An 11486-nucleotide genomic window follows, 5' to 3' on the forward strand; every position below is an offset into this window, starting at 1 on the left:
AGTGCCTGGAGAAACCGGCTCCCTGCAGTTGCTGTGGAAATGGTCTCCAGCACCTTTGTCCAAAGGGTCCGAAGGCAGGAGGGAAGGGACACGGCACCACGGAAGGAATGTGCGGGAAAAGCAAAGGGTCACTGCCCTGCCTCTCATTTTAGGGGTACAGAAGGGGCCTTGTGTTCCCCCACCCTGCTCACAACCAGTCTCAGCCTGGCCTGTCCAGAAACCCAAGGAGGCTCTTGGATGTAAACCTGGAACTTCTCCAGTGGGAGCTTCTGGCTCTGCACAAGTCCCTGACAGGAGGGGGCAGCCGGGGGGGGTCGGGCTCTGCTGCCAGGGAACAGGGACAGGAGGAGAGGGAACGGCCTCAGGCTGGGCCGGGGCAGGCTCAGGGTGGACAGCAGCGGGAATTTCCCCATGGAAAGGGAGCTCAGGCCTTGGCAGGGGCTGCCCAGGGAGGTTTGGAGTGCCCATCCCTGGAGGTGTCCAGGGAAGGGCTGGAGGTGGCACTCAGTGCTCTGGGCTGGGGACAAGGTGGGGATGGGGCACAGCTTGGACTCGATGGACTTGAAGGTCTTTTTTAACCCCAGTGTTTCTGGAATTCTGTTGTTATCCCGCTCCCTGTGGACCGGCCCAATCCCCGCCCGGCCCGGCCCCCCACGTCCCCTCAGGGCCGCGAGTCCCCTCCCGCCGCCCGCAGGGGGCGCCCGCGCGCGGCGCGGCCCGGCCCTGCCCGGCCAAGATGGCGGCGGCGGCGGCGGTGCCGCTGCGGGTCTGTCACCAGGAGATCGTCAAGTTCGACCTGGAGATCAAGGCGGCCGTGCAGGTACCGCCGCCAGCCCCGGGACACCCCGGCACGGCCGCGGGGCGAGTCGGGGCCGCGCTGACCGCGCCGTTGTGTTCCAGGATATCCGGGACTGCCCGGGGCCGCTCAGCGCCCTCACGGAGCTCAATGCCGCCGTGAAGGAGAAGTTCCGACACCTCCGCGGCCGCATCCAGGTGAGGCGCCCGGCCGGGGTTGCTGAGGGCACCGAGCTGTGCTCCGGGCCCACCGGCTGTGGTTTAGGGGTCACGGGTGTGTTTTGGAGGGTGCCGGCCCAGGGCTGGAGAATCCCGGTTGTAGGTTCCTGCCGGGCTTTGGGGTGTTCTGACTGTGTTTTGGAGGATGCCGGCCTTGGGTTTGGGGGTCCCGGCTGTGATTTGGTGAGTCGCAGCCGTGGATTGGGGGTTTATCAGCTCATTCTGCCCCGAATCCGCTCCCCGGCCGGAGCTGGGCTGTGCGAGTTGCGGGTGGTTGATGAGGTTCTGGTGTTTGTGCTCTCCGCCGAAGGACTTGGAGGAGATGGCGAAGGAGCAGGACAAGGAGTCGGAGAAACAAGCCTTGCTGCGGGAGGTGGAGAACCACAAGAAGCAAATGCTCAGGTGGGCCTGGCAGCTGGTGCTGTTCCCAAGTCCCCTGTGCCCAGAGAAAGTCTGACTTTGGTGCAGCACCTGTCAGAGTCTGGTTTGGAAGTAAAGACACTGACACGTGTTTTGCCCCAGACCAAGGGGTCAGGGACAGAAAGGGTACAACTCCCTCCTCCTGTCCTGATTTCCTAACTCTGGTCTGTCCCTTTGAGCACTTGAGCTCAAAGAAGGTGGCTTAGGAGTCTGTTGTTTGACAGCTGGCACAGTTTTCTTTTTCCCTTGCTGCATAAATGCTACACTGAGGAATGTCAGGATAGAATGTTGTTATTGTGTGTAGTAATACAGGGAAAGTGAGTGGCTGAGGGAGCTGGGAAGGGGCTCAGCCTGGAGCAAAGGAGGCTCCGGGGGGACCTTGTGGCTCTGCACAAGTCCCTGACAGGAGGGGGCAGCCGGGGGGGTCGGGCTCTGCTGGCAGGGAACAGGGACAGGAGGAGAGGGAACGGCCTCAGGCTGGGCCGGGGCAGGCTCAGGGTGGACAGCAGCAGGAATTTCCCCATGGAAAGGGTGCTCAGGCCTTGGCAGGGGCTGCCCAGGGAGGTTTGGAGTGCCCATCCCTGGAGGTGCCCAAGGAAGGGCTGGAGGTGGCACTCAGAGCTCTGGGCTGGGGACAAGGTGGGGATGGGGCACGGGATGGACTTGGTGATCTTGGAAGTATTTTCCAACCCAAATATTTCTGTGTGTATCAAGGGTGTCCAGTTACAGTGGTGGTTGCTTTGTGAAAATTGTCCTGCTGGCAAGGTGTTACCATCACATTACAACACTCTGCTCTTGTGATTTCAGCAACCAGGCAGCCTGGAGAAAGGCAAATCTGGCCTGCAAAATTGCTATTGACAACTCTGAGAAAGATCAGCTGCTGCAGGGAAGAGACGTCTTAAGACAAAGGTATGGGACTGTCCCACTGTACTGTGGGCTTTGAGCAGTGTCTCCTATATTCACAAGTTTTAAATGGAAGTGACATCATATTTTTAAGTTATTTCATTATATCTGGAGTGTAGCTTTTCTTTTATGAGTGCATTTCCCTTTTGTGGAGATTTGAACTGTTAAGGGTTGTGATAAATTCAGGTTTTCTTGGCATTGGCCTATCTTAGCAGAAAAGAGGATAAATTAACATTCCTAGCTTTACATATTGCCTTTTACAATAATTCCAGATAGGTTCTAAACAAGAACTGGATCATTATCCAAGCTGTTTTCACATGCAGATCTGGATGTAATGGTGTGCAGGCTGTGAATTGAAAGCAGCAGCTGGGATACTCAGGATAATAAATTGGTAGTTTGTGGTAGTGCTTCCATAGCAGCCCATGGAGTTACACAGTTCTGGGTGAACAAGTGGTGAAATATGGGCCCCTGTGAGATTCTGAGCCACTGGCTGTTGTTTGGGCTCAGGACTTTCATATTTTGTGATTATTTTTTATTGTTTAGTGAAGACAATCTGAATTTCTCATGCAGTGAAAACCAGTTGTGTCTTTTGTACACTGGAGAGACGTTTAGTGCCGAGCCCTGTTCTAATCTCCCGATCAGCATCATTTTCCCAAAGTACCCAAAAAAAGTAATTTTACCCCTTCCTGCTTTGCTTTCTTCCCTTTTCAGGAAGACAACAAAGGAAAGTCTGGCAGAGAGTGCAGGCAACATCACGGAGAGTCTGATGAGCATCAGCAGGATGATGTCCCAGCAGGTGCAGCAGAGCGAGGAGACCATGCAGACCTTAGGTACAGCTGGAATTTGGGCATGGATGGGGTGGTGGAAGCACCTTTGGTCAGTTCTGTCAGCATGGGGAAAGGAGCAGAGTAGGAGAATGTGCTCCAATGATGATTAAAGGACTGGCCAGCAGAACTGTAACAACTGGACATAAACAGGAAATCATAGTGTACTTTTTGTGGAGTTTCTGTTTGTTGGAGTTTCTGTTTCATGATCATGAGAAGGAAAAGGGGCCAAGATGAGGTTTAGTTTCACATAAAAGCACTTACAAAAGCAAGGCGAGCTCACACAGTGCCCAGAGTGTGTTTGGTGTTACTCTGTGCCACTGTCCTGGCACGGATTTGGGAGTGGCAAAGGAGTCAAAAGCATGGATACAAGTCCCTACACAGAGGAAGGAGTGTCTGGAAAGCTGCTTCCAGCCAGGCTCCAGCTGGGATGGCTGAGACACTGAGATCAAGTGCCTTGAACCCGAGGTCACTTGCTCTGTCAGCAGTGCATCAGGGCCTGTGAAGCCAAGATTTCACCCAGTTCCTTGGCTTCTACTCCTAAAACAATAAATCAAGTGACCTGTCAGAACTGATGATTCATGGAGCATTTAGAAGTTGCTGCCTGGGCCTCTTCCTAGCTGTGCTTTTGGGCAGGAGAGGGAACTTTAAAGACAAGGATAAATAACCCAAGTTTGCCCTCCTTGCTTTCTGCTCCATCTGAGGGTGGCAGCTGGGCACAGTTCGTTGCTGCAGAAGTAGCATGTTCCTTCTCCCATTAAAAAGACAGTTTGGCAGGCACCTTTTCACCCTGTTTCTGAATGAACAGCACTTGGAATTCATCAAGGGAAAAAACTACCAAAGGTCATTTACAAAACCCAGCTGCAAATTCTGAGTTAGTAGTGCAAATTCCTGTTTTCTGAGCAAGTCCTTCCCTAGGATGCAATGAATGTTTGAGGCTGTGGAGCAGGGAAGTTCTGCTTTGTCATAAACTCTGGGAAGCAAGTTTTCTGTTTTCACTTGGATCAAAATGCCTCTTGAAATGGGATGGGACAAAGTGTTTTGCAAAATACTACAGACCTATTTCTGCTCTGAGGTTTTTTTTTTTGTGAACCAGATAATGCTGGATTTGACCTTTCTGTGAGCAGCCAGGGCAGTGTAGGGTGATGCACTGTCCTACAAGCTGTGCTTTCTGTAAAGCAGGAAAAAGGGGATTCCAGGGCTTTTGGTTTCATTTAGCAATTTGAAATGGGCAAGGCTGAGAAGTTTGGGCCGTGTGTTTGTGTTCTCACACACTTCTAGTTGACCCTTCTCATTTTTATTAGGCAAAATATTGCTATGTGTGTCAAAAATTACTGTTAACAACTATTTGAGCTGAATAATTCTGCAAGCCCATTTGAGTCACACTGATTTACTGCTGGGGCTTGGGGGAACGCTTTCAGTGGTGCAATTAATATATTCAAATCATGCCCTGTCCTGCTGCTGCTGGTGACCTCTGGAGCACCAGTCCTATTTCACTCTGCTTCCAGCAGTGCTGACTGAAAAACCTGAACTAGATTTGACCTGCTGACCTAAAAATTCAAAATCCAGGAACTTCAGTTCCAGATCTTTAAGTTTTCAGTGCTCTTGTTTTGCTTTGCACTTTCCTCAGCACGTCAGCACCCCTGAGCTGTGAGAACTCTGTGTGTCTGTCTCACCCACAAGTCAGCCTGACCCAGAAGGATCCCTCATGCTCTTTCTGTGTTGCCAAGTATCTTATCCTTACACATTTTGCTGTTTGTTTTTGAAGCACAACCTGCTGATTTAAATCTTTTTTTGTTCCCCTTTAATTTCAGCCAATTCTTCCCGAACCATCCTGGAAGCAAATGAGGAATTCAAGTCCATGTCTGGGACGATCCAGCTGGGGAGGAAGCTGATCACCAAGTACAACCGCCGGGAGCTGACGGACAAGCTGCTCATCTTCCTGGCCCTTGCCCTCTTCCTGGCCACAGTGCTCTATATCCTGAAAAAGAGACTCTTCCCATTTTTGTAGAATTCCAACAATCACTGAACTATTCCAAAAAAACCCCCAACAAATCAGAAAGAGATGGTTGATAACGGTGGGGCTTTAAAATGGAATAATAAAGGGATATTGCAGTAGCTGGAGGAGTGTTAGAGCTGGCAGGAATTTGTGCTGTCCCCACGGAGCTTGTGATCTGCCTCAGAAGAGCTTAGTAGATCATGCTGTGGAAAGAAGAAATGCCAATTTGCCTGTGGGTTTGGGGAATCGAACACTTGAGGGGCTGGGCACTCAAACGTGCCAGTTTGAACTTTCAACCTCGCTGGTTTTTTGTCTTGAAATTAAGTTTTGTCCTTGGCTTGGACTGGAAACTGCTCTGCCATCTGTGTGTAAGGTGCTGAGAGTAAGAGGAAGGATGGAAAAGTCACACATTCCATTAATAAAATATTTATTGTATCATGTCAACAGGGTTTTGTTTAAAAACAAAGTCTGATGGCTTGAAAGAGCCTTTCAGTGTAAAAATTCTGCTTTTTCTTTAGCAGCAGTGGTTGCTTATGGGTTGTTTTTCTGGGAGCATAACACAGCCTGGCTTTGTCCCACTGGCCTTGGGGGGGCTCTGAGCAAAGCAAAAATGAGAACCCCATTTGTTACCATTAATTCACACAATAGATATGAGAACTACGTTGGCAACCTGTTAGAATCAGAAGCCTTTTCCCTCCTTTTCTTTATATCATTTCACTTCATGCTTTATGTTTGCAAAATTACTGCCAAGTTGTGCATTTGGAAGTTGGGGGGTTTTGCTTCTGTTTTGTAGCCCTGGAACAGGCAGACTGCACAGAGTGGATGCGGTTTTCCATATTGTTTATTCCTTGTATTTCAGGGCAGTTCTTCCTCACAGCCTTTCCCAAAATACAGAATTGCACTAAGAATGAAATAAATTGACAATATGCACATTTTGAGTTTGAATAAGAGAAATTACTCTGCTTCAAAAATCCAGTCTTTTTGTAAATAAAACTACCTGCATAAACTGTCAATTTGCAGTCCTTAGATACAAAGGAATTAGGAAAAAATAGCGAGGACAGCTGGACTTTTTGGGAGAGGGGAAGAGTAGAAATTCCAGGATGCAACAGGTTGCTCTGCAGTACTTGGTACTGGAATAATTTCCTTCCACAGCCAGGAATCATCCCTGCTCCTGACGGGCCACGGACCTGGAAGGAAAAAATCAGTGGAGGCAGCAAGATAAATGTTATTTCTCCTTGGGGTGAGAAGGGTGATTTGGTGAAGCACCTCAAGAGGTGCCTCAGCACCCACCCTGGCTCGGTGGGTGGGTGCTGGAGCAGAGCACAGCTGGTGGAATTCCCTGGATCCCTCCTGGCACGGTGGGATGGCCCAATCAGCCCTGACAGTGCCCAGCTGGGGCTGGCTGGGTGGTGCTCAAATATCCTCCCTGCAGACTCCGCTCTGGTGTCTGCCTTGTTCCTTGCCCATGGATGCTGCTCTTGCTGCAAAGGTAGGACTCGATTTCTTGGTTTTTTTTGGATAAGTGAGAGAGAGCAGCACTGTGGGAAGAGGAGGTGGTTGTGTCTGGCTTTTTGTTGTCTGGTCTAGGGAATGTGGGAAGTTGTGCCTGGGCAGTTGTTCTGGGCCTGCAGAGGGTTTGTATTTGTGCTCAGGATGTTGTGTCTCGGGGTCTTGCTGCTGTGTGCCTGAGGCTGTGTTGTGAAAGGTAAAAAATGGTCTCATGCTAGCTTTTTTGAAAGGGAGTGGCATTTTCTGAGGTGTCTGTGCTGCAGAGCTGTCAGGGCTGGTGAGAAGGGAATGGCCAGAGCATTTTTGGTCTTGGGCATGACTTGGGGGCCAAGAGCTGGAGCCCTTCTGAGACCAGGGACTCCAGAAGTGCAGGAGCAGAAAGTGTTTGGGAGGGAAGGAAGAAAGAAAGAGGGCTTTGGAGAAATGTTCAGAGCTGTGCTGGAGGGCTCAGACACAAGTGAAAGCAAACAGGAGTGCCCCTGTTACTCCAGAGCCATCCCTCGCCAAAAGGCAGCAGGTGCCAGATGTGCTCCCTGCAAGCAGAGGTGGGATTTACTGTCACAGAACAGTTGCAGTACAAGTATTTTTCCTTTGAAGAACAACACTACTTTAAAACAAGGCATAAGGAACCACTAGGAGCTTGAAAAGAGCTGAAATCTTGCCGTGGAGTTCAGGGGCTGAGACAGGCAGCTGGCAGCAATCAAGCAGCTGTGGGCTAATGAGCTCCTGCTCATTAGCTGAGTGCCGGTTCATTAACTATGTCCTGCAGGCAAAGGGGGCTGCAGCCATTGCAGGGACTGTGGGTGTTTGGCCGTGCAGCTGGAGCCACTTAGGGATGAGGATGGGGCAGCTCTGATGTCTCAGCACATTGAGAGGTTTAGAGCTTTCAGGTTCATGGAGTCTCTCAGGTTCTTCTGTGGAGTCCAACCCACTGAGAGCAATTTGCTTTTTCTGAGCACCTGTGGAAAAAGGAGAAAGTGCCTGAAGTTGCCCCTTGGAGTGTCAGGAGTCAGATGGTGCTGTTGGATATTTAGCTGTGGTGGGCTGTGGGTGTGGGTCCGATCCTGGTCTCCCTTCCCACATGGCCACGGTGGAAAGCCTGTGGGCAGAAGCAGGTGCCTGCCAGGTGTCCATTACATCCCTGAAACCTGCTGCATGAGGGTCACTTCCAGAGCATTTATTTAGATCTGTTTCCTTGGAAAGTTGCCTTTTAGTGGTTGCAATAAACGTGGACCTGAGGAGAATTGCAAATTTAGCATACTGTAGCTCTGCTGAGAAAGACTGTCTTGATTTGATTCATAATTATTTTATTGTTGATTGTGGTGTTATCAAATACAGAAATATTATAGGATAACTCTGGGAAAACAAATGAAGAGGATAATATTATTTATTCCCTCCCCCTCTCCAAGAATTAAGGGAAAATGAAGTTTGTATTTGAAGTTGTGCTTTTGAAATGCTTTCCACATAACTGACTTTACCAAAATGGAAAGGTGAATTCATAGCTTGGAGGTTTCTAAAAATGTCTCTGCCAAATGTGTGTGGCTGCTATCGCATGCCAAGTGGCCCAGAGCAAGCCAGGCAAGTCAGGCTGGAATCTTTGGGGGCTGAGAATATCCAGGGGACATGTGCATACTTGTCTGCAAATATGTGGGGCTCTCCTCTGGAAAAAGTGGGGGATGGAAATCAGCTTGGTGTTGCTTCACCTCCCTGTTTGTAATGGTGTGATTCTCACAGAAGAGAATCTGAAGCAAGTTCTTTCCCCAGATGTGGTGTCTTGGTGACTGTACATTGCTCCAAAGCCCTTTCTGTCCGTGGTGCCTGAGTTTGTTGTGTTCCTGTCCCACAAAGGTGAGAAGTGTTCTCCAAACAGGCTGCAGGTGCTTTGTACCACAACCAAATGCCAAATCCAGGGGCTCTTAAATCATCCTGCTGCTATAGAAAGCTGTTTGTGGACTTGTTCAGGCTGAGGCTTTGAATGAATACAAGTTTATTATTATCTGCTTGCTTATATAAATGGTTCAAACCCTGTGCCACAAAGGGAATGGCAGTTCCACTGAGCTGAGGTTTGGTTTTCTCCCAAGAACCTGTGATGGAGACTCTGTGCTGATTTCTTTGGGTGACAGACTGAGAGGTGGTGGTTCACTGTAACTGTGCCTTGAGGTTTTGATCCTCTCCCACATAAAGAGAGCTGCAGTCTGAGGAAGGGACTGGGATCTTTATTAACTTAGTTGGGTTTAGAGCCTGGCCCTTCGTGTGGTGTCCAGGGAGATCTCCACTCAGGTTAGCACCTCCAACTGTTGCCTTGGCCCCTAAAATGCTGAGTGAGTCATGAGGCTCCTGTAGCCTTGCAGCGCCACTAAAAATAATTGGGCTGGAGTTGGTCAGAGCCTGGTGCTGATGACACCAAGCCTGTGGGTCCTATCCCCGAGTGGGCCTTTTACTGAAGAGCTGGACTTGACAATCCTCGTGGGTCCCTTCCAACTCAGTCTTCCATGACTGAGTTGAGAAGCAAATCTGGTGAAGGTCATCCAGACACTGCACCAAGATCCATCCAGTCCTTTTGGGCTCTGCCCTGGCTGTTCCCCCCTTCAGTGCCATGGGGCAGGCAGTGGCCCTGGGCCACTGGGGGACAATGATCCCCGCTCCCACGAGCGCACAGGCTGCTGTGACACCTTGCCGTGCCTTGGACCGCTCCCACTTGGGCTTCCTTTTATTTTTAACCTCAACATGAGGCTAATCAGATATTATCGCTCCCGACCTTTGTCTCCTGCTGCGACATCAGAGCCGACTCCTGCATCCCGCTTATCTGGAGGTGCCGGGAGGGCCGGGGGCTGTGCCGGGGCGCTGGGGAGGCTCTGCCCCGCGCTGGGTGTCGGTGGCGGCATGAAAGGAAAATGCCACTCGGCTGCTCTGAGCCTGGCCCGGCGATAACGCCGCGTGTGTCCCTCGGGGCCCGCGATAAGCGCCCAAAGGGCAGGCGGGGAGAGCGTCTCCGCGGGCATCAGCGCACACCAGGCCCTATAGATAGAACGGCGTATATATAGAACGACATGAAAGCTTTTCGCTTTCTTCTTTTCAACAGCGGCAGGGCTGCGTGTCACATCCAGGGACGCTTTGGGACCTGACCCCGCCGGGGTCTGGGCTCGTTGTCCCCGCGAGTTCTTCAGTTCGCGTCGGCCCGAGGGGATGGGGTTGTGAAACCCAAACCCAAAGCGATGTTTTGTTGTCCTGATAAAGCCTCAAAGACCGAGCAGGGCCGGCTCGGTGTCCCTTTATCTTCAAAATGGACAGCGGGACAAAATTTTCCTGTTTGGGTTATTGGCTTTTCGTAGGTGTCACCCAAGCACTGAGCAGTTTTTGCCGCTGCTGATGGGAGATAACTCTGTCAGAGGCATCTGGGTGCTGACATTATGGCCAGCCAGCCTGAAAGGAAGATAAGATTTTTCTATATTGAGTAAGTCTATTGATCCGGTCGGCCTCCTGTCCTGTGTCTGATGATAACTTGATGTTTCCAAGACAAACAAGCGTCCCCCTGCTCAGTATATTGAGATATTATAATTTTATATATATATATATATGCCACATAAAACTTGCTGTTTCCAGCATAAGCAAGCCCTCTCCTGTTCTGTATATTGATATATATGTTATGTGTTATATGCATATCAATGCTGAGTATTTTGGATTAAATAATGAAGGATTCCTTTCTCAGCCATGTTCTTAAAAGGTGCTGCTTTTGCTGCTTCTCATTTGGATATGAAATTGCAAATGCTGCTAGGAATCATCATGTTATTCCCATTTGTTTAAATGTCAGAGATGATGTTTGTAAGTAGCTACAGCAAAAATGAAAATAGTTTAATGTCAGTGGCTCCTGGCTTTCACTGACTGGCTTGTGCCAGTAATCTGCTTATTGAAAACCAACCAATAAGAAATAAATTTTTTAAAAATTGAGGAAAAAGAAAACCAAAACAACCATTCTCTTTATCTGCAGGTTTGTTTAAAATAGTTTTGTCTTTGGTAGTTGCAGGCTTTGACCCAATCTTTGTTCCTGATCTTTCAGACTTTATGTTAAACGACTTTGTAGACAATAAATAAGGTAATGTCCATGCTGAAAGAGAACAGGTGAGAATTTACATTCTCATTAACACAAGTTAATTAATTTTTGTGAAGATGTGGGTGTATATTTAGACTTGCAGATCTCAACAAGAGCTTCCTAGTCTTATCACCTTGTCAAAAAGATGTGTCTATCAGAGGATTCCAGAAAAGATAGTGAGGAATTGCCGGTCGGGAAAGCCTTACTTGCAACAACAAGCAGTAAATACAGAAGGAGAAGAAACTTTTATATTCAGAACTAAACTGCAAATGAAAACTTTGTTTCTGCCCCTGCAAGCAGGGAATGGCAGCAGAGCTATTTTGGTGGATTAAAGCCAAAAGACAGCAGCAGTTCTTGCTGCCCTCGCCCGGGGCACTGGACCCAGTGACTTTGTAGCAATAAGCACCGGTGTGTTGTTAATTTACGTATCTCAGCCTCATTCCTGGGAGGTTCCTCGTCCCTGACCCCACGGGAGAAGTTCCTGTGGGCGAGCAGAGCCCGGGGGTCCCTCGGAACGTGTCCATCAGCCCCAGACACTGCTGGTGACAAATGACATTTTCTCTGCCTTTGTACTCCGGGGTGCAAGATGTGACGTTTACATCCAAGATCAATTATTTTTAACTGAAGAATGATAGCCCTGCGTCTAAATTATCTCAGGGCTTAATTCACATCAGTTAAAGCTTTTCAAAGGCTTATTAAAATTCCTTAAGTGTGTCCAGCTTATCAG

General features: G+C 49.3%; 1 protein-coding gene across 1 annotated transcript; it reads left to right on the forward strand.

Moving 5' to 3' along the window:
• Positions 1–698: 698 nt before the first annotated feature.
• BNIP1 (BCL2 interacting protein 1) lies at positions 699–6095 on the forward strand. Its single transcript, XM_032125275.1, has 6 exons — positions 699–820; positions 901–993; positions 1325–1416; positions 2242–2343; positions 3049–3167; positions 4976–6095. Exons 1-6 carry the CDS (start codon positions 737–739, stop codon positions 5170–5172), a joined length of 687 nt encoding a protein of 228 aa, XP_031981166.1. The 5' UTR covers positions 699–736; the 3' UTR covers positions 5173–6095.
• The last annotated feature ends 5391 nt before the right edge of the window (positions 6096–11486 follow it).

This window comes from Corvus moneduloides, chromosome 15, assembly GCF_009650955.1.
Source record: "Corvus moneduloides isolate bCorMon1 chromosome 15, bCorMon1.pri, whole genome shotgun sequence".
NCBI classification, from domain to species: domain Eukaryota; kingdom Metazoa; phylum Chordata; class Aves; order Passeriformes; family Corvidae; genus Corvus; species Corvus moneduloides.